The sequence below is a fragment of the Athene noctua genome, chromosome 4 (assembly GCF_965140245.1).
Source record: "Athene noctua chromosome 4, bAthNoc1.hap1.1, whole genome shotgun sequence".
In the NCBI taxonomy this organism is placed as follows: Eukaryota; Metazoa; Chordata; class Aves; order Strigiformes; family Strigidae; genus Athene; species Athene noctua.
Window position 1 is genome coordinate 37,551,434 of NC_134040.1, and position 22,066 is coordinate 37,573,499.

A 22,066-nucleotide genomic window follows, 5' to 3' on the forward strand; every position below is an offset into this window, starting at 1 on the left:
AAGGCCAATGAATCTCATCAGTCATTGCATCTCTCCTACTTTGCCTGTCTTCTTTCGTTTTCCTGAACCAGCTACTGCTTTTTTTGGTCTTTTTTGTGAAGTTTTCTTAATCAATAAAAACCTAAGAGAACTTGAAATAACTTGTTTCCACTTTCATGATACTTCCTGGAGTCCACCAGAGCCCCTCGAGACTCTTGTAATAATGTCAGAGAGAAGAAAATGGGATCTCAACATAGCCATAAAAACAGGCATTTGAATCCCAGCCTAGTAGTGAGGACATGCATTTCTTCTTTGTGTCCATGTAGACTTCATTTATTCTGAAGTAATTAAATATTTCAAGTCTGAAAGCATCTGAAAGAAACCCAGATACAGCAGTTTGGGGGAATTATTTTCTACTAGCCCTCAGATAAACCAAAAATGAAACATTAAATAAATATTTTAATATCTTCAGTTAAAATATGTTATAAACGTCAAACTTAGTTAACTGAAATACTGCTATGGTTTTTTTCACCTCATGAGTTTTTTCCTTGTGGAGGCTGGGGGAGCTTTGTGTACTTATATATAACATATATGCATATACTGGTAATATATATTGCCAGCAGCACTTATCTGTATGCCATTATTACAGTTTCTCTAATGTGTTTCTCTAATGGTTTTAAGGCCTGAGTAATAGCTCAGTGAAGTCATCAGCAGGCTTTGTATTTTTTTTTTTCTTACCCCCCCCCTCCACCCCCCCACTAGACTCTAGGTCAAGCCTGTTATTTGGTAGAGCTCCTAAAAGGAATTACTTTGATGAAAGTGCATTTTTAGCTGAAATTTTCTTTATGCTTGTACTAAAAAAAAAAAAAAAAAAAAAGTCTTTATGGAATGAACTTTTGGAGGTTTGTTTTCTGTGAAAAATGAGACAATAAGATTTTTCAGCTAAACAGTCTTCACATATTTGTTGAACAGTGATTCAAAATATAAAAATACCCTAATATAATTACAAAGATACTTTCCTGTCTGATGCCTACACTTCCATTGCATGCTACCACTTTTTTGTTGCTTCTTCAGTTTTACTTCTCTTAGACAGATAACCTACATACAAAAACCAAATGGAAACCCATTCATTGTCTATTATTTAGGAAATGTACATAGCCTTGCTATTGTGCACTTACCTTTTCTCATCCCAAAGTACTGATGAATGAAGGGAAATTAGCTGCAATCATGTGTTCTGCAGGCCTTCTCATGGCAATGGGGCATCGGGGTGGATTAGTCAGTTCGTATCTTAAACTTCCTGATCTAGCTGTGTACTGCCACTGCATAATCTCCACAACAAGTGGCTGTAAAGTGAAGCCAGAAAAATTGAAATTAGAATTTGGGTACCACCTACTAAACGTTCAGGATAATGATACATAGTGTAACTTCACTGAAAAAAACCTGATACTGAAATCTCTAAGCAATGGCAGATGTTCTTCAAGAAGATGTGCTTTAGTTGAACACAAATTATGGGGCTCAATACATGGTTAAATAAATAACTTTTAATAGCCTGCACTACATAGGATGTCAAATCACATTCTCCATTACGGTCAGAAAAGACTGTTTCAGACTTCTCCCTATGCAAAACTACTTTCAGTTCATAACCACATTCACACCCACTTTGCATCACAGCCTCTATATTTTTCATCTTTACTACTTTTATATGCTTTCTTCTAGTGTTTCTCAATATGGTCATTTCACTGGGTTTTTGAGATACTCCTCTGTTGCCTTTTGTCCTTTTTTGGGTGCACCTCAATTTCTCTTTAAGGATTCTCTGAAACTCTCTGATTCCTTGCCCTTCTCCCATTACATCTACCTACTGTATAATCCTTTTAGCTCATTTAATTTTATTCAAGATTTCTTGTAAATTGATGTTTGGGGTTTTTTTGTTGTTGTTCTCTTCTGCATAACTGTCACCTCAACTCAATCTCCAGATCTCAGAATCTGTTAATAAGCATTCATCTTGATCAGTTCGTCTCCATCTCTTTTTGTTATCTTACCATCAGCAAAAGCTAATAGGGTCAGAACAGATCTCTTAATCTTGTCTTTCGAACTTCATTCTGCTTCCTCCTGGGTTCACTGTTGACAGTGCATTTCTCCCTCCACCAGCCCTGCGCTTCTAGGAATGGCCAAATTCAGCTAAAAGCTCTGAGCCCACTCTCTTGCTGCTGAGTCTGCACTGAGTCAGTTGAAGATGCAAAACTAGCAGGAAACCGTGCATTTTTTTTTTCTCATAGCACTAATTTTCTATCTATTTAGCAGTAAGATCAAATTAACCGTGTCATTACACTGCACCCCAACAGCATTTTCCTGAAGGCTTAGCCTCCTCTTCCTGCATTTTTCACACCCATACTTTATTCAAACCCTGAATTACTTGCTCCTTAATGATTTCTGGAATTTGATTATTTCCTTTGTGTCATTACCTCTAAACTCCATGTTTGGCCTCATTATCCTCAGCTTTAGTAACTGGAACAGCTTCTGGCTTTTCAGATCCCCCATTCTTCTCTGGAAGTCATTTAAAAATGCAGCCAAGGCTTTTCCCATTTCCATGATGGATGTCAGTCTCCTTTCCCAAGTATCCTACAGCTGGCTTTACTGCTGTATTCGGTGTCAGCCTTTACAACACCCGGAAAGCTCTGTGTATTCCTGTCCTTCAGCGTGATTCACAGCATGTTCCTTCTTTCATGACTAGCATTCCCTGAAACAACTTGCTTTCTACTAGCGTCTCAGTAACCATCCATTATTCTCAGTCACCTTTTAGGTATGACAAAGTCTGCCCAGGCTACTCTACAGAACTTTTAACCATCTGCTTTAGATGCCTCTTTTTTCACACAATTTGCTTATCAGTGCTTATGTAACTTCAGTACAAACTGTCTACTGTCTTCTTCTTTAACCTCTATCTTTTTGCTTAATGTTTTCCTTTAAGTGAGATCTCTTTAAGGTAGGGAGTCCTCCTTTCTCAAAAAAGTGAGAAGCACTCATCGTGTTATACTCACTCCTGTAAATAAATATTTAATGAATAATACTGAAACATATGTAGATATATGTAGAAGTTTAGAGCAATCCACTGTAGTTTGGCACAGCTTCAGTACATCCTGTACAGCAGTCAAATGCAATGCAGTTATCACTTACGTGTGGCAACATCACCATCCCCTCTGCAAGCAACAAAATGACCATTTGACTTCTCTTTTCTTGTTGCTTCCCCCCCCCCCCCCCCCCCCCCCCCAGCTGGAAGATGACATTATAGCCAAACCTGATTATATTCAAAGAATAAAAAACTTTGCTGCTGAACAGTCCCAAGAATGGATGATTCTCGAGTTCTCCCAGCTTGGATTTATTGGTAAGTATTAAGACCTCAATTGGATTTGGAGCTGTGTAGGTGGAGTAGGTCTCACTCAGAATTACATTTCAAAGCATGGAAGGACTTACAGAACAAAACTTCCTTGGTTCTCTAGGAAAGCTCCCACTGAAAGTCTTTCACTTTTTGTGCTCTTTTTAATGCAGAGTATCTCTATCATGGGATTTAGTAGTTGGGTTCCTGTAAGAAGCAAATTGTTCCACCTCAGGTCTGTAGCATGTAGTCTTCTTTTCAAGAATGGAATTTGAACAAAAATCTTTCCTTTCCTTTGTTGCGCAGAATATGCGTCCCATATCACAGGGAAGGTTTTTTATTATTTTTGGTAGCAAGTTTCATTTTATATTTTTTCTTTGGTTCTAATATAATTTACTCGTGATAACACCTTATAAGTGTTAGGTCAAACCCAGAAATCTAACAAAATCTCCTAGTACAAATAGCAAGAGAACTAAATGAACAGTGATAGCATTTTAAAACCAACATTTTTCATACCTAGATCTTAATTTAAAGATATTCAATATAGTATTGCCAGTGAAATTTCATGTCTAGAATTTTGAGGAATTATTCAGACTTCATTTCACCTGACACACTGATACAGGTGACTGGGAAATTTGTGTTTGAAACTAGGATATAACTGCACTGGTTGACTTTGTGAAAATATCTCCAGTCATGGGCTGGAAATCTCCTCAAAAGCCCAGCAAGCTGGAGGATAAGCAAGTTTCCAGAGTTGGAGTCTGTGTGAAATTTTCACTAAATATCAGAATTATATCCATGTGTTTAAGGCTGGAATAAACATAAATCTGGTGATTTTTGTACAGCAATAAAAATATCTGAATATGCAACTTCTTGTCTTGCTTTCAGGAAAATTGTTTAAATCAGAAGATTTGCCACTTATAGTGGAATTTTTTCTCATGTTCTATAAAGATAAGCCCATAGACTGGCTTTTAGACCACCTGCTCTGGGTTAAAGTGTGCAATCCAGAAAAGGATGCAGTAAGTATGTCTATGAATTTATGAACTTAAGTAATATTCAAACAGTCTCGGTGACAAAATAATTTAGTTTCGAAAAAATGAGTCTCAAACCTGACTTAGTTTGTGGGGAAAGACCTGCTGTGGATCTGCAAGTGTGGCACTGTGTTTGAGCCTATTAGGGCATATGGAGAGGCCTGACTCACAGAAATTCAGATTTACACACCAGAGCTGTCTCAGAACACAGGCAGTGCAAGCTCATATCTTCCTGCAACTGGTCACATAGGCAACCTTGCAGCACCAAAGAAAATTTTGAATATATAAACCTGTGTGGACTACCACCTCTTGTAACCTTCTGCTGACCTTCTAATATGGAAGTCAGTAAACCATACAGTTTTACAGTCACAGTTGTTCTGAATTTTGCATACCAGTTCCTTTCTTTCAGGAAACAGAACTTAAGATTTTTGGTTTAAATCTTTTACTACCTGTGAAAAAAAAAAGACTGCCTGAAAAAAAAAATGCAGGGAAACATGTAAATCAAACAAACTAAATGATACTTTTCACTGAAAATGAAATAAACAGTTGTGTTTGAATTGCAAAAGGTGCCATTTCTAGTACTGCAGGTGAGGCCAATTATATGTTAAGTATTTCTTTATGTCCTTTTGCATTCTTTCTCTCACCATCTTTGGTGCTGGTCACTACTCAAACTCTTCTTCTATAACAGAATGTGCCATGGAGGACTGACCGGAATTTCTGCTCCTTCTCGGTTTTTAAGGGTCAAGAGTTTTATTTGATTAGTGTAGCTAGTCCCCACTCCAGGTGTTCGCACATGTTACTTCTGTGTTGGTAAAGAAGGAAGAAGAGACAAAAAGAAGTTGTGCAGAGTAGGAGATTGAGGGCAGCAGAACAAACAAGCTTCAAGTTTTACCGTGTAGCAGGGGTGACTCCTGGGGATAGCAGAAGGTCCCTGGTTGTACACTTAATAATGCTACTCAGGAGTCTCGATTCCGACTTCATACAGATAGGAGTGAGCCTCAAGTACCTCTGATTTTGGTTCTTGCCTGCCTGTGATAACAGAATAAAAAAAAGATACAATTATATTAACATTACCCACTCCAGATCTAACATGTGCCAACTTCCATCTGATAGGTGAAGGATTTTACTTTGATTTTTTAAATACTGTTCTAGCTTCTAATACCTGATTCATATCTAAAACAAAGCTGTGTTCCTGAAAGGCAGGCAGGCAGCTCATGCGAGTCTGCTCTAGCCAAGCCAAAGCAGAGCAGTGTCAGGGAGTTTCTAGTGACTTTCACTTCTGCAATTGCAATTTCAATTGCTGTGGGTAGCAAAAACGTATTGTGACAAGTCAGTCTCACACCACGCTTGGGTGGGAATGACCAGAGGCATGACCTGATGGGACTGTTCATAAGAATGCAGAAAATGGAGGCTGGGAGAAGGAGAGGGGTCCCAGCTGCTCCTCCTCAGTTTGGCAAATTAAAGCAGTGGACTTTGCTACAGGCACCAGAGAGGGCAAGCTGACAGAAATCCTCACGCTTTTACCTTTCCAAGCAATTAAGAGCATCACTAAGTGATCACACACTATGCTTCATGGGAGTGTCAATGGGGCACCTGTTTGTGGCTTTTATGTGCCATCCTGTGGTGATGGGTGTTTGGCACATGTTCTCAGCCTGGGCTGAGTATTAACATACCAAGATTCAGCTATATCTGCTCACTGAGTTGGAAAAGACAGTTCGTGATGGTCAGAGCCATCAGATCTCTGCGTGGTTCAGAAACTTCATCGTGTTTATCTCCTGTGAACCATCATCCAGTTCTGGGGTGCCCAGTACAAAAAAAGACATGGACCTGTTAGGGCAGGTGCAGGGGAGGGACAACTCTTCTACAAAGAAAGGCTGAGAGAGTTGTGGCTGTTCAGCCTGGAGAAGAGAAGGCTCTGGAATACTGTATTGCAGCCTTTCAGTACTTAAAGGGGGCTTATAAGAAAGATGGAGAGAGAGACTTTTTGCCAGAGCCTGTCATGACAGGACAAGGGGCAACAGTCTTAAATTGAAAGACAGTAGATTTAGATTGGTCATAAGAAAGGAATTTTTTTACAGTAAGGGTGGTGAGGCCCTGGCACAGGTTGCCCAGAGCAGCTGTAGCTGCCCCCTCCCTGGAAGGGTTCACGGCCAGGTTGGACGGGGCTTTGGGCAACCTGGGCTAGTGGAAGGTGTCCCTGCCCATGGCAGGGGGGTTGGGACTAGATGGTCTTTAAGGTTCCTTCCAACCCAAACCATTCTGTGGTTCTGTGATCATATGCAGTGGCATGTATCTATCAATTGTAGCCCCTGGGACTAGCAGGCTGCAAAAATGGGAGGCCTGACTCAGTAAGGAGCCTTATCTCACTTTCTGCAAAAATGACCACACTAGTCCTGTGCTACTGATTATTCTCAGCTGCTGCCATAAGTAGCTCTTTTGGTAGTGCTGCCATAGTGTAGAAGGAGACATGCTAGAGACCACATTATTACGGGGGATGCACTACAAATCCTGTCAGTAGAAAGATCACAGATTTTTTTTTTAAATTATTTTTTTCTAGCAAAATTATAGTTTGCTTTTCAAAGAAACAGCTGCCAATAAATCCATTTGCATGTTGTGTCCTTTTACCTTGTTTTGCTGAACATCTGTTGTGGACACTTAGTTCTTTTTATAGCCTTCCAGATGGTTTTGAACTTTTAATTAGTACTGTGGAAACTATAAATCCTCCATGAGTTTTGGTGTTTAAGCCAGCTCAGTGAAGACTTTATCACTTCTAGCTTTAGAAGGCTTTGATATAGTTTGTGTAACTTTTTTTTTTTTTATATAGAACTGAAAGCACTTGATTGAAGAGGTAAACACATTATTATCTCAAATCTAAAGATGTGAGGCCTGAGATACAGAGAAGTTAAATGAACTTTGAAACTCATACAATCATTCTGTGGCAGAACCGAGAGTAAGCCCCAGGGAGCCTCATTTTACCTCTTTGGTCTGTTCTATGCCATTATGCTTCATTATGTCTCATTAATTGTTGTAGCAGGTTTGCTTCATTATATCAAACTATGATGCTCTATAGATACAGAGCAAAAATTACATTTAAAGAAGTAATTTGCTATCATTCAAAAATCAAGAAACTCAGAAATTAGTACCAATTACAGTTATTTAATTCCCTGGTATATGTCATGTCAAAAAGTGTACTAAACTGGAAAATCAGGATTGAAATAAAGTATCTAAGGGCTTTATGTATGTATAAATGATACATAACTTATAGTATAGTACATTGTAAGCCTCTCAAACATAGCAGAAAGAGCCAAAATGATAAAGATTGAAATGTAACCAGAATCTATCTCAAGGAGGTCAGTTTTGCTCAGAAGAGTTTAATTAGAATAATATGGCAAGGCCAGAAGTTGAAATGAAAATTGCCAGAAACATTTTAAAAATTCAATCAGTTTCAGATTTGAGGTCTGTTTTTGTCATTCTGAGGTATGATTGATGATATACAGTGCAGAAATCCCTATATTAGTGGTTGTTGAGCCTTCAAGTCTGCTTAGCACCACAAGTGGAATTATGAGTTTAGGTCTAGGAATAGTGTATTTGAAATAGTGACTGTTAATCTAAGGATTACTCATTTAAATATGGATAAAAAACTTGGACCCATACCCTCAACTATGTAACTGCCTTATGGAACTTAGCTTCTCTCACCTTTATTTAAATAAAACTTCCTTTTACTTTCTTTCCAGATACACTGTGAAAAGGAGAAGGCAAAGTTACGTATCCGTGCTAAACCATCTCTCTTTCAGCATGTGGGAACTTACTCATCATTAGCTGGGAAGATACAGAATTTGAAAGTAAGAAATTAATGCCATATTTGTAAATTGTATGTTTGTGTTCTGACTTGTTTCTCAAATCAGTTTCAAGGATTGCATCTTTGGCATTAGATGGCATTTCCATATCCAAGAACGCTGGTTTACAGATTTGGGGGAGAATATTGATCTGGCATCTAAAGTGCAGGTGGAGCACACTGCTTCCCCACAAACATCTTTGAATCTCTAATCAGCACACTTGTAGCAGTCAGAATAGCATTTCATGGCATGTAGGAACCCTCTTCACAGCACAAGGTTCCTTGTGCTCTGAACTGTACAAATACAGCTATGATGGTTTGTTTGGGCGAATAGTCCACAATCCTAATATGAGGGACTATTAAGAAGGTACACGAGTAGGAAAGGCTATGGCTATCATGATGGCCGTAGATTTTTAGGGAGAGTTTGGAGGGCTAACAGTGGGTCCACCGCGTAGCTGATAAGCACAAGAGCAGTGAAGCACCAGACTTCAGGGATGTCCTGATGGCACCATTTAGACTAGTCGTGAGATCATTTGAATTGCTGTATTGGATCAGACTAGAGGTTCATGTAGCCTTTAGCAGAGACCAGTATCAGATGTCCTGGCAGAAGCCATAGTGGGCAACTGTGAAATAGCCTACTGTGGAGAAGTTTATTTTTAAATCTAGGCAACTGAGAAACAGTCAGTACAGCTCTGTCTACAAACTGTATCGTTGAGTCTCAGTGATTACACTGAATGAATATTCTGTTTCTATTAGAAATAGATAGTGTAATTTTTGACACTGAGGTAATTATTTTCTGGAATAGCTTCCTGTAATAATTCAAGCTATTGGAACTCTTTTTTTTTAATTGTATGAATGAAATTACATTTCTTTATATCCAACAGGATAAAGATTTTGGCAAGAATGTGCTCCATAAAGCACATAACAATCCACCTGCAAAAGTGGATACAAGCCTAAGAATATATCAGAAATATACCTTGGAAAAAGTTTATAAAGGAAAAGACTATCTTTGGGCTTCAGCTCCAGTGGCAGGGGACTACATCAGCTTCACTTTTTTAAATCCCCTAAAAGTTGAAAAGTAAGTATTACCTGATAGGGAATATGGAAGCCTACATATATCCAGTTTGGAAATGATTGAGTCTGTTCAAAATCACCAGTGCTCAACTGTTCACATAAACCATAGCCTCGTTACTGACAAAAAGTCCATGATTTTCTATTTATCTGCTCCCCTTCTTGAATTTCTCTCCTGAAATACATTTCTTCCTTGGTAATTTGAGAGCTTCTTAAACATTTTTCCTTTTATTTCTTCAGTTAAATATTTTGCATTCTCTTATGATAATTCTCAAAGGAATTTGTTTTTAACTAATTAATTCCATCAGTGGAGTCAGTGAAAGCTTTATTTCTATAGTTGTCAACAGAAAGGGTTTTGTATTATGTCAAGTCAAAGGCCATGTCCTAGACCAGACATGTATCAGTGTAAGTGAAAGCAAAGAGAAAATATGACCACTGTGAGGAAATTATGAAGAGTAAATTAATAAAGGTGGGATTCAGTCAAAGATTCAGAGTATTGAGCCATTGTCCATGCTGAGAGCTTGAACACTTGGGTCACAGGCAGTCTTCCAGCTTCACATGTTTGGATCTACAGCCAAGCCCCACCTTGAAGGTTTTTCTCATTCTAAAAGATTAAACTATCTTCTCTGTTTTCAAATCAGCTTGGTCATCTTTGTAAGGAAGAGACACCTGTAGCTTAAGACAGAAGTGTTTGTGTTTTTCAGAAGGACTCATTCTGTGACCAATATAAATTGAGTTTGGTACCTAAAGAAGTAGTCCTGCCTAGTTCAGCCAAGTTTCTTCTTCTCTCTCTGTCAGATGGAAAAACAGATCTGAGTTAAAACTAACCTACCAAGAAATACGGTTCCAGGACACTGTCTCTGACACAAATTGCCATAATTACCATACCTCTGTAAGGATATTCAGAGACAAAACTCGTTCAGTGTTGTTACATTTCCTCCTAAAACTGGTTGTAAAACTAGGAGACTTCCATTTCTGCAAAGATTGTTGATTTCTCATTTAGGAAAAAAAAAAAAAAAAATCTAAGAAAGGAAGTCTATATCTCCATCTAGTGAGCTGCACTAAATTACAGTTGTTATAATAAACACTGGTGTTCCGTGATCAGCACTGTTAATTAACTGGTTTATGCTTTAGGAAACTTGGGTAGCCTATATTTCTGCATTTTCCTGTTACTGGGGAGCTGGACTGGATGAAGCTAACTTACATATGGTATGGCCTAATGGCTGGTCTCAGCCCCATCATATCACTCATCTGTGAAAATGTAGAGTTAGTCCTGTAATATTTGGCGGTCTTGAGTTTGGATTGTTTGATACCAAAGGAGGGAGGTTGATGCTTTAAATTTCCTTAGCTCTAGTTGGATCTAAAAGCCTCAGAACTCTAATGCCAGAAATTTAAAAACAAACAGGGATTTATTAGTTTTTTTTTTAAATCTCATAGGTGTTTTTGCTTGGATTTTTGCTTTGACAGTGCTGTTTATTGGCTATATAAATGGCTATATATGGCTTATTATTGGCTATAATGGAGATTATTTAGAAGCACCTGAATTGATCAGTATTGATAAAAGGGGGATTCTTTTGCCGTGTAGCATATGGTCTAGTGGAAACAGGGATTTTTGCTGCCATGGCATTCCAGAAGCTGATCTTACCTCAGTGATAGGAACAGATGAGAGGGCAGATCTTCCTTTGCCACTTAAATCTAGAAAGTTAATTTATTTGGAACTTGAACACTGAAAAGGGGAAACACTTGCACTCATGGCTTCAGAGCAATGATTTTATGGTTTTAATGCTTGTTCTGTTTAAAATAAAAAGCCTCTAGTATGGTTTGGTCACACCTTGGAAAATTTCAATGCCTATTTCTGTTCTTTATAGCCCACAACTAATTAAAGAAAAGGTATTAGAAAATTTCCTTCACAACTGGAAAGAATTACTTCCCTAGAATTTTCTAAAGTATAAAATATCTGGAAATAATGTACCTTTATCATCAGGTACTTCTTCAGAAGTGGAAACATGGAGCACCCCGGTGATAAACTGTTTAACGCTACCGTGGAAGTGATGCCAGCTGCTGTAAGTGTCTCATTTCCAACTGTAATACACAGTGCTATTTCATATTAAAAATTATGTTCAGCATAAAATGTCATGCCCTAAAAAATATTTCTGGAGATATTATTGTTTTATTTTCTACAGGAAATGCTAAGAAAAGAACTGGTTGAAAATGGAAGTAAATTTAACTACCCAGCAACCAAAGATGGATATTTAAAAATAGGTAAATTGTTTATTGTCACTTCAAAACTGGAAATTTTGTTCTTATGTATAAAATGTTTCTGCATTTGAGAATTTCATTAACTCTGTAATAAATACAACATTCTGAGGTGAGCTAGTAAGGAAAAGAAACCCTTTGCAGTACTGCATATTATAGTATATGACGTCTGACCAATGACTATCTTTTTTTAATAATGAAGAAGCTTACCAGCAGTTGCAAAAGCCAAGGCAGCTAATTAGAAGAAAAACTGCAAGGTCTTAATAGGATGTGTTGGGTTTGCGTGGCAAGATTTTGGTAGCAAGGGGGGGTTACAGAGGTGGCTTCTGTGAGAAGCTGCCAGAAGCTTCCCCGGTGCCCAATGGAGCCAACGCCAACTGGCTCCAAGACAGGCCCACCACTGGCCAAGGCCGAGCCCATCAGCGATGGTGGTAGCACCTCTGGGGTGATGTATTTAAGAAGGGGAAAAAACCCCAAGACTGCATAATGGCAACTGCAGCTGGTGAAAGGAATGAGAATATGTGAGAGCAACACCCCTGCAGACCCCAAGGCCAGTGCAGAAGGAGGGGAGGAGGAGCTCCAGGCCCGGAGCAGAGATTCCCCTGCAGCCCGTGGTGCAGCCCGTGGTGAGGCAGCTGTGCCCTGCACCCACAGAGGCTGTGATGGAGCAGAGACCCACCTGCAGCCCGTGGAGGGCCCCACGCCAGAGCAGGGGGATGTGCCCGAAGGAGGCTGTGACCCCTGGGAAGCCCACCAGGATCCTGGCAGGGCCTGTGGGCCCGTGGGGAACCCACACTGGAGCCATCTGTTCCTGAAGGACTGCACCTCTTTGTAAAGAAGTTTATGAAGAGCTGCAGCCCGTGGGAACGACTCACGTTGGAGAAGTTCATGAGGACTGTGATCCGTGGGACGGACCCCACGCTGGAGCAAGGGAGGAGTGTGAGCAGTCCTCCCCCTGAGGAGGAGGGAGTGGCAGAGACAACGGGTGATGAACTGACCACAACCCCCATCTCCTGCCCTCCTGTGCCACTGGAGGGGAGGAGATAGAGACATCAGGAGTAAAGTTTAGCCTGAGAAGAAGGGAGAGGTGGAGGGGAGGGTGTTTTTAAGATTTAGTTTTATTTCTCATTATCCTACTCCAATTTGATTGGTAATAAATTAATTTTTTTTCCCCAAGTCAAGTCTGTTTTGCCCGTGGTGGTAAATGGTGAGTGATCTCCCTGTCCTTATCTCAACCCATGAGCTTTTCATCATATTTTCTCTCCCCTGTCCAGCTGAGGAGGGGATCAGTAGAGCGGCTTTGGTGGGCACCCGGTGTCCAGCCAGGGTCAACCCACCACAATGGATAATTGGTTCTGGTTTGGATTTTGCAGTCTTAGCTGCAGAGAGAGGTTTCTTACAACAGCATTAACTTGTGCTCCGACCTGAAATGAAGATGAAGCATAACTCAGTCAGTGCACCTTCCCCCGTCTTGTCCCACCCCTGCTTTTCTTCTTCCTTCCTCAGGGTGGTGTGTGACCGCTCTTACATGAACTGCAGATTCTCCACGTCCTTGTCAAGGCCTGGTTTCTACTATTACCTAAACTAAAATGCCACTATGTGAACAAAAATAGGCTAGTGGGAGATGTGATTTGCTTGCCACTTTCTTCTGTCTCTTCTACCACGTAATTTCTCCCTTCTCCCACTGAACCACTTTCCACCTCACCAACACTTCTTGTTTTCTTTGGTTTGCACCTCTCTTCCACATCCTCCTGGCTGTTTTGTTCTAATTAGAGACCCAGTCTGAAATGCTGTCAAATCACAGTTGCACATGCAAGTCGATAGGAAATGAATATCATACATGAGATGAATGGTTTTCATTTGTCTGCAGTGATTTGATGCCAGTTTACAAGTCAGTTAAAAACCATTGAACTAGTGAAGAAATGTATCAGAATTAGTCCATGATTCCTAGTATATCTTTTCTAAAATAATCACACTGCTCAGAAAAGCTGGTTTAGATTATTTGACATGACCATGTGTGCCATATGTATATGGTCACAACTAACATATTTATTTTTTAACATTTGTAGCTATAGGTTCTTCATTTTCTTGTATTCTTCTCCAGCTCCTAGTTGCTGTAACTGAAGGAATTAATCCTTGTTTATAACTGTACCTTTCAGTTATCATTTAACCATTTCCAAAAGATTTTTTTTCCCTAATGTTGTATCCCTGGAGTTAATTTAGAATTTGTAATTTAGAGCTTTTGCATAAGTTCATTTAGAAGTGTATTTCATTCTAATGTATGTTTGTATGGGCCTTCTTTTATTTTTTATTTAGGGGCTTTTGAAAATGGAATTGCAGAAGGCAGTATCAATCAGTCAATAGGAAAAATACAGGCTATTCGTTTATCAGTCAATTCTGATTCTCCTGTTTGGGCAATACTTAGTGAGGTAAGCATGTTAATAAAAGAAATTTAAAGCTTTATTAAATGAGTTTCAGTTCTTCCTACCAAAAAGTATTGATAATCATTAATTTTTATTTAATTTTGAATGGAATTTTGTGTGGAAAAACAGAAGTGGAGAATTATAATTAATTATTCAGGAGAGAAGTTAAATTTACTTCATAGAAGAAATGCTGGAAATTCTCAAATGGGATGATTCTCCATTTCTGCAGTGCTGTTTAGACACTAGAATTTGGGTCATGATAAACAAACCAACCAAAGAAGACAGGGAGGCTTTCCTATTTTTTTTTTTTTTCAGTCATCGTCTTGGATATTAATTGTAAGATGCAAACATTTTCAGATGAACATGTGATTTTTTATTCTTCAAGTTTCTCCCAAGTGTCTGAATCTGTGTGAACCCATCTTTCAAATGTACTGTAACCCTATAGTCTGAATTGGACTCTTATAAGGCCTGTTTCACTTGCCATTCAAAGTAGAAATTATTCAGCAGAAGTCACTGAAGAGAATTACTACAGCCTTAAACTATTGCCATAGTTGGAAGGAGGGAGAAGCTGGTGTCTTGGGCAATGCTTCTGCAGATTTTAGAAAGTAATATATTTTGTTTTTTTCAGGTACTTATCCAGACATCTGAAAACTGAAAAAAAAACCCCATTTTTGACGTGTCACTGTTACAGACTGATTGAAAGCGAGGTTAACAGCAACAAAAATGTGGCTGGGTAAAAAGAACAAATCCAAACCCATTTAATGCTTAATACTGTGTATTAGGAAAGAGTTGAGATAACTATTAAATCTTTATACAAAGAATATTAAAAGCTGTAAAGAACCCGATTATGTTAGTAATTTCTATAAAATGTTCTTGAGTAAGGTGTCATATATAAAAATCTCACCTTAGCTTGGCAACATTCAATATGTATTATTATAAATATTTGGTAAGGAGTTACAGGCTATCTCAGGGACTAAAGCACAGAAGTGTAAGTTTCACCAGAACTAAAAATACAGACATGTTTGAAAAATACTGAGGACACAGTTTTCAACTCCACCAAAAATACTGGTCAATTTTGGAGGGAAAGTAGTACTGAAGGAAAAGTTGTCAATAGTCATTGCAAGTATTTAGAGCAGTCCACAGAGATGGGAACAACTTAACAATATGAAAATGGATTTCAAACTTCAACAGAAGAGGTGTGTTTCAGCCTTAATGTAGCAAGAGTTATGTTTAATATTTGTTTAAATGGAAAGTGCCTACAAATCACCCTTGAATAACTTGAAACTTAAACAGGTATTGTTTGGAGGATTGTAAAACTTTTCAGTGAATTATGTATTGAATTAACCACAGGAAATAATAAGGGTATTATGTGTAACTATATTTTTATAGAAAGAAAATTATTTAAATAAAGTTTTGGATCCTATAATTTGATAATCAATCTGTACTTATACTTAAATCCTGGTCACAAGGCAAACTCAATATAATTTTGAAAGTGAAAGGTAAACCACAGTAGTCTCATTTGAAATGAATGACAATCCACCTGTTAACAAGCAGAATTCCTGTATCTCTGCGCACTTGAAGCATGACTGCGCCCTCATTCTGCACATCCATTGCATGCTAACAGCAGACAATGAGAAATAAGATGCACTGTACACCTCTGCATGGATTTGTACTAAATGGGTTAAATTAATGTAGAATTGTATTCTTAATGCAAGAGTATTTTTATTTAGAGTAAGTTGAAACCAACTATCTTAAAGTTCAGAAGGGTGGTTTTTTTAAAGACCACTTCTAATAATATTTTGATAATTTACAGTATCATTTATACACTGTGGTACTATATATGTGTGGGTGTATGTAGGTGGGTGTATATAGGTACAATATATACATAAATACATATATTATTTATATATCTATAAAAATAATATATTAATATACAATAAATACATCTATGCATGTATTTCTTGGACCAAATATAGCAGCCTTTATTAAGTTGTTTAATGCAAGTTAAGAATTAATGCAATAATCCAGAGTGCTTAGAGATACACAGAGGGACACCTTTATCCCTCAGTACTGACAGTAAAAAGAAAGGTTGAGTGAAACTGAGACTAGTGGATCATTAAAAAGCAGCAGCTAAAACTGCAACAAGGGAAAGAAGGGAGATAAATTGGATCTGCATCCAACTACCTGGTACAAGAAGGGCAGAGCCACCTCCCTCTGACCCTGCTTGGAATTGCCTTTTAGATCTTTTCCCCTGTTGATACAGAAGTCTGAGACATTTAGTCATGAAAACTTGTCCTAGGGAATAAAACACAACTTAGATTACATTAAGGGAAGACAAAACTGGGTTCTCTGAAGTCATTCTCTCCCTTAACCTGAAGTGATTTAGCATCTTTGGTGAAAAACAAATTGGAGTGAATAGGGCCCTCTACCCAAAAAGGCAAAGTAACAGATTACCCACAGGACACTTGGGGTTTTTCCCATCGAGCTTTAGAAACTTGTATGGGTATGAAAATTATTAAAGTGTAGGTCTTCTCTTGACACCTTAGTTCAGTTCTTAGCATATCATAGCTTTTAGTACTCTCATTGAAATTGCATCGTATCGTGAGGATTATCTTCATCTTCAGGATGTTTTCAAATGCTTCTGAACAGCAAGTTCTTGTACTGTAACTCTAGAGACTAAATTGCCCTCTTATAAGGCCTGTTTCACCTGCCATCAAAAGAGGAAAGTAGAAATTAAAGTAGAAAGAGCATGTCTTGGAGAACATTTTACTAATTAAGTGCATGATCTAGTAAAAACTTAAAATCTTCTTTTGCTATTGCTTTCACTGCAACAGAGTCACAAGCTGGGAGCAGGAGCAGTGTCTGTATTCAGGCTGCCTTATGCTCACTTGTTACATGGAAGTGTCACTGTATAGGAGGAAATTTTAGAGCAATTATTAATCAGTGAAAACACAGAAAATACTGAAGTAATCGATTTTGTTATGAAAAACTCTTCACAGTGAAATGAGATTTCACTCTAACTGTTGAAGCATAATTTCAAAAAGCTCATCAGAATACCTGAAATTATATTAGGAAATGACTGGCCCTTTGGTAAACATAATTTTTGCACCACTAGCTTTGTGCTTCATTCATTCTGTTTCTCTTGTTATGTATTTTACATAACCATTGCAGTCACAGAACACACTTCCCATCACTTTGACACAGTAAATAATGAATGCTCGCATGTGCACCATAACGTAGCAGCCAAAATCACGAGTCAGAGCGTTCTTCTTTCTGCAGGACAGGGGCCATTTATTTTCTTTAATCTCTCTTTTTCTTTTCACAATAATACATACTTATACAATAATACATACTTATGCTCTCATTCAAGCTCTTACTTAATAATAAACAAATCAGCAACTAGACAGCCATCAACCCTCTCTCCCATCAGATAGTTCTGTACTTTTCCACAGCTCAGAGTTGCAGCTGCCCATTGTTTTTCCTTGCCACCTTAGCACAGCCTGGCACTTTCTTATCTTTCTTCCAAGGCCTGTTTCTCCTCAAAGCCTTGCTGCTTCTTCGGGCCTGCACAGAGCTGACCAGCTGACGTCAATTTGCCTCTTAACATACTGAATCTCCCACAGCTGCGCAGGGCTGACACTCCCACACTGTAAAAGTAAAATTTGGCTTAGACCTGATTCTTCCCTGTGCTTTGTGGAGTGCAGAGGTTTCTCACAGAGTCTGCAGAACCATGGCTTCACCTTAAAACTGAAGGAATCTTGTGAGAGAAACTCGGGGTTTTCACTGAAGAAGTGATAGCTAAATAGTGAGCGTTACAGCCCCAGGAGGTTTAAGACAAGGGAGTGTAATGTAAGTACACTTATGTACTTTTGCATGTTAATAACCACCACCACTGGCGAGTGAATTAGCTGGGTTCGTTCATAACAGTCTCTGTTAGTCAAGGAGTGGTTACAGAACACGTGCAGCTTCCTTTCCACCCCACAAGCAGTTCTTACCTGTGGTTTTTCATTTAACAATCCTGTGCACTGAACCTGTGAGTGCCTTTGCACACTGTGGCTCCGAGGCCAGTGTGAAGGCTGCAAAGAGGCCTCCTCGTGGGAAGCTTCAGTTCAGCTAGCAGATCCAGGGGATAAGGAACATCCTCTGACTTTCTGCGTGACTGGTTTTACAGTGTAGGCATTGCGATTGCAACCTACAAAAACAAAGGCAGTAAGCGTAAGTCGAAAAACAACTACAAAAGGAGTTTCAGATTCCATACCATATCACTAAGCTGCTGCATTGGGAAATTTTACATCAGTACTTTCATGTGGTTTAAAAGTCTTGAAAATAGTGCCTACCTGTACACATCCCTAATCAGGTTAAATGCCTGTGTGGGAAGAAAGCACATTTTCCAAGCTAGTTCAATATTAATGATGGTTTATTCAACTCACTTTGATTTCCACTGGAGCACAGTTATTAATTTCTCTGAATGGTATGTCTCTATTCTTGTCTTAAATCTTTTGAGGGGCTCTTGAAAGGGGAATGCTAACATTTGTCTTCAACACAATAGACAGTTATGAATTGGGCTGTACTTTTTTTTAAACTGTTTTTACTGCCATTAATTATATGGGCCTCTGGTCTCATCAGTGTCACCGACCTTTTGCACAGCTTAATACTGTAAATGCTGATGGATGCTAAGTGTACACTGAGAAGGGACTAGACTCTTAACAGGAATATCTATTAAAGATAATTAGGAGATATTTAATCCAGCACTGAAGATGCATTTGCTTATTGAATTGAAAGTCTTCTCTCTCACATTTGAGGAAGTGGATAGTATCCCCCACACAAGCATCCAGTTTTCCACAACATTTACTTTTTCTATTACTCGTAAGTCACACATTTGTTAGCTCCATTACTGGTTGCACAAACTAATCATCTTGTCTGAGAGTGTTTTGGGTTGTGGGTTTTTTTGAACTGTTGTTTTTGTGGTGGTTTAGGCCCTGCTGAGACCCGAGACCATGTTGCCGTTGTCCCTCCCCCACCCTCGGACCAGACGGGGCAGGGAGTGAGATACAAACCCTGGGGTTGAGATAAGGAAAAATTTAATACAACAGTGTAACAAATAATAAACTGAACAACAACAGCAATAACAATAAACAGTAATAACAATGAACAGGACAAGAGGTATACAGAGATATACCACAATGGATACAGCAGCAAAGGGAGTGATAATGAACAAAAGCCACACACAAACTCTTCCTGTGCTTGGGCGCCCAGACCTGGCGTCAGCATGGTATGAATAACCCGGCTGGGGCTCCCTCCCCACTGCTGGGGAAACTTAACCCTATCCTAGCTGAACCAGGACATAATCCACCCCTTAATTCTATACCATCTGCATCATGCCCATCTGCCATTTAGCAGTTAACAATAACAAATAATTAACAAAGGCACAGCATAATTCACAGTATATTCTCACCCAAATTCAGGTCCCTCTGTGGTACGCATCTGCAGGAGAGATGAGCACGCATACAACCAATGTGATCAAGCAATGCCCGTTTATTAAAGGATACACAGCAATTTATAGACTACCATAAAGTCCACACGCAGCTACTTGATGGCTCATAGGCTAAAGCTACTTGTCCACAGGCCCTTTTGCCCTCGATGATTGGTCCCAGTGTGGTGTCCACGAGCCGTTCTCCTGCCAGGCAAACATCTTGTTTTCCACGGTCCAGCTTCCTTAGCTTTTTGCTACGCACACAGTTTCTCAGCCCGTTGGCCTTGCAGGTGTTCTTCACAACAGCCACAGCCTGTTGTTACAGTGAGGCCACTCGGTCTGGATCGCTCATAATATGTCTGTTTTTTTCCAGCCACTCCACATGCATCAGACCTCTCCATCCTCCTGCATCACCCACCAAGTCCACCCAGGTCCTTCAGCAAAAGCAATCTCATGGATGGATTTACCTTTACCTTTGCCTGGCGCAGGACTAAACCAGACCATTTTTCCCAATACATTCCTCATGCGCACCACAGGGACTCCATCCCCATCTACAGCACGTGGAGGTTTTGACTGAGCCGGGCCAGCTTGACTGGCAGATCCTCTTGTGTTGACCAGCCAGGTGGCCTTTGCTAGATGCATGTCCCAGTCTTTGAAGGTCCCACCTCCCAGTGCTTTCAATGTGGTTTTTAACAGTCCATTGTAGCGCTTGATCTTCCCAGAGGCTGGTGCGTGGTAGGGGATATGGTAGACCCACTCGATGCCATGTTCTTCTGCCCAGGCATTTATGAGGTTGTTTGGGAAGTGGGTCCCGTTGTCTGACTCAATTCTCTCTGGGGTGCCGTGTTGCCACAGGACTCGGGTTTCAAGGCCCAGGATGGTGTTCTGGGAGGTGGCGCGGGGCGTTTCCAGTCATCCAGTGGTTACTTCCACCATTGCAAGCAAGTGATGCTTCCTTTGGCGGATCTGTGGCAGTGTGATGTAGTCGATCTGCCAGGCCTCTCCATATCTATATTTCAGGCATCACTCTCCATTCCGTTGGGACTTCGCCCGCTTGGCACGTTTTGACTGCAGCACACATCACACATCCGTGGATGATCTCTGCAATGGTGTCAACAGTAAGGTCCACCCCTCGATCTCGAGCCCCCCTGTATGTTGCATCCCTACCTTGGTGGCCCGAGGTCTCGTGGGCCCACCGGGCTATGAACAGTTCACCTCTGCACTGCCAGTCCAAGTCCACCTGAGCCACTCTAATCTTAGCAGCTTGGTCTGCCTGCTGGTTGTGCCGATGTTCATCAGTGGCCCGACTCTTGGGTACATGGGCATCCACATGGCGCACCTTCACAACGAGGTTTTCCACACGGGCTGCAATGTCCTGCCATACTTCAGCAGCCCAGACGGTTTTACCCTTACGTTGCCAGTTGCTCTGTTTCCATTGCTGCAGCCATTTCCACAGGGTATTCGCCACCACCCATGAATCAGTGTAGAGGTAGAGCCTTGGCCACTTTTCCCGCTCAGCAATATCCAAAGCAAGCTGGACGGCTTTCACCTCTGCAAATTGGCTCGATTCACCCTGTCCCTCAGCAGCTTCAGTGACCTGTCGTGTGGGACTCCACACAGCAGCCTTCCATCATCGATGTTTTCCCACAATGCAACAAGACCCATCGGTGAACAGGGCATATCGCTTCTCCTCATCCAGCAGCTCGTTATATGGTGGGGCCTCCTCAGCATGTGTCACCTCCTGCTCTGGTGACATCCCAGAGTCTTATCTCTCCGGCCAGTTCATGATCACCTCCAATATCCCTGGGCGGATGGGGTTCCCTATTCGAGCCCGTTGTGTTATCAATGCAACCCATTTACTCCACATGGCATCAGTTGCATGATGTGTGGAGGAGGCCTTTCCTTTGAACATCCACCCCAGCACCGGCAGTCGGGGTGCCAGGAGGAGCTGTGCTTCAGGGCCGACCACTTCTGAGGCAGCCTGAACTCCTTTGTACGCTGCCAGTATCTCCTTCTCAGTTGGTGTATAATTAGCTTCAGAGCCTTTGTATCCCCGGCTCCAAAAGCCCAGAGGTCGGCCTTGGGTTTCCCCAGGTGCTCTCTGCCAGAGGCTCCAGGTAGGGTCATTCTCCCCGGCTGCGGTGTAGAGCATGTTCTTAAAACTCCTGCCCTTCCCGGACTGGCCCGAGGGCTACTGCTTGGGCAATCTCTCGTTTAATTTGTTCAAAGGATTGTTGTTGCTCAGGGCCCCATTCAAAATCGTTCTTCTTACGGGTTACGTGGTAGAGAGGGCTCACAATCAGGCTGTAGTTCGGGATGTGCATCCTCCAGAACCCCACAGCGCCCAGGAAAGACTGAATCTCCTTTTTAGAGGTTGGTGGGGCCATGGCTGTTATCTTGTTTATCACCTCCATTGGGATGTGGCGACGCGCATCTTGTCATTTTATCCCTAGGAACTGAATTTCCCTTGCAGGCCCCTTGATTTTCTTTCGCTTGATGGCAAAGCCGGCGTTCAGGAGGATTTCAATGATTTTTTTCCCTTCCTCAAAGACTTCCTCGGCTGTGTTCCCCCATACAATGATGTCATCAATGTACTGCAGGTGTTCTGGAGCTCCACCTTTCTCCAGTGCA

The 22,066-nt window shown here is 40.5% G+C and overlaps 1 protein-coding gene across 1 annotated transcript in view; it reads left to right on the forward strand.

Annotated features, from left to right (window-relative positions):
- Positions 1–14,679, forward strand: part of MGAT4D (MGAT4 family member D) — a 39,480-nt gene extending 24,801 nt beyond the window's left edge. The window contains exons 8-15 of the mRNA XM_074903876.1: positions 3,247–3,358; positions 4,235–4,365; positions 8,112–8,219; positions 9,097–9,290; positions 11,268–11,346; positions 11,467–11,545; positions 13,856–13,968; positions 14,591–14,679. Coding sequence (XP_074759977.1) covers positions 3,247–3,358; positions 4,235–4,365; positions 8,112–8,219; positions 9,097–9,290; positions 11,268–11,346; positions 11,467–11,545; positions 13,856–13,968; positions 14,591–14,617 — 843 coding nt within the window. The 3' untranslated portion in view covers positions 14,618–14,679. The remainder of the gene's footprint in view (positions 1–3,246; positions 3,359–4,234; positions 4,366–8,111; positions 8,220–9,096; positions 9,291–11,267; positions 11,347–11,466; positions 11,546–13,855; positions 13,969–14,590) is intronic.
- The last annotated feature ends 7,387 nt before the right edge of the window (positions 14,680–22,066 follow it).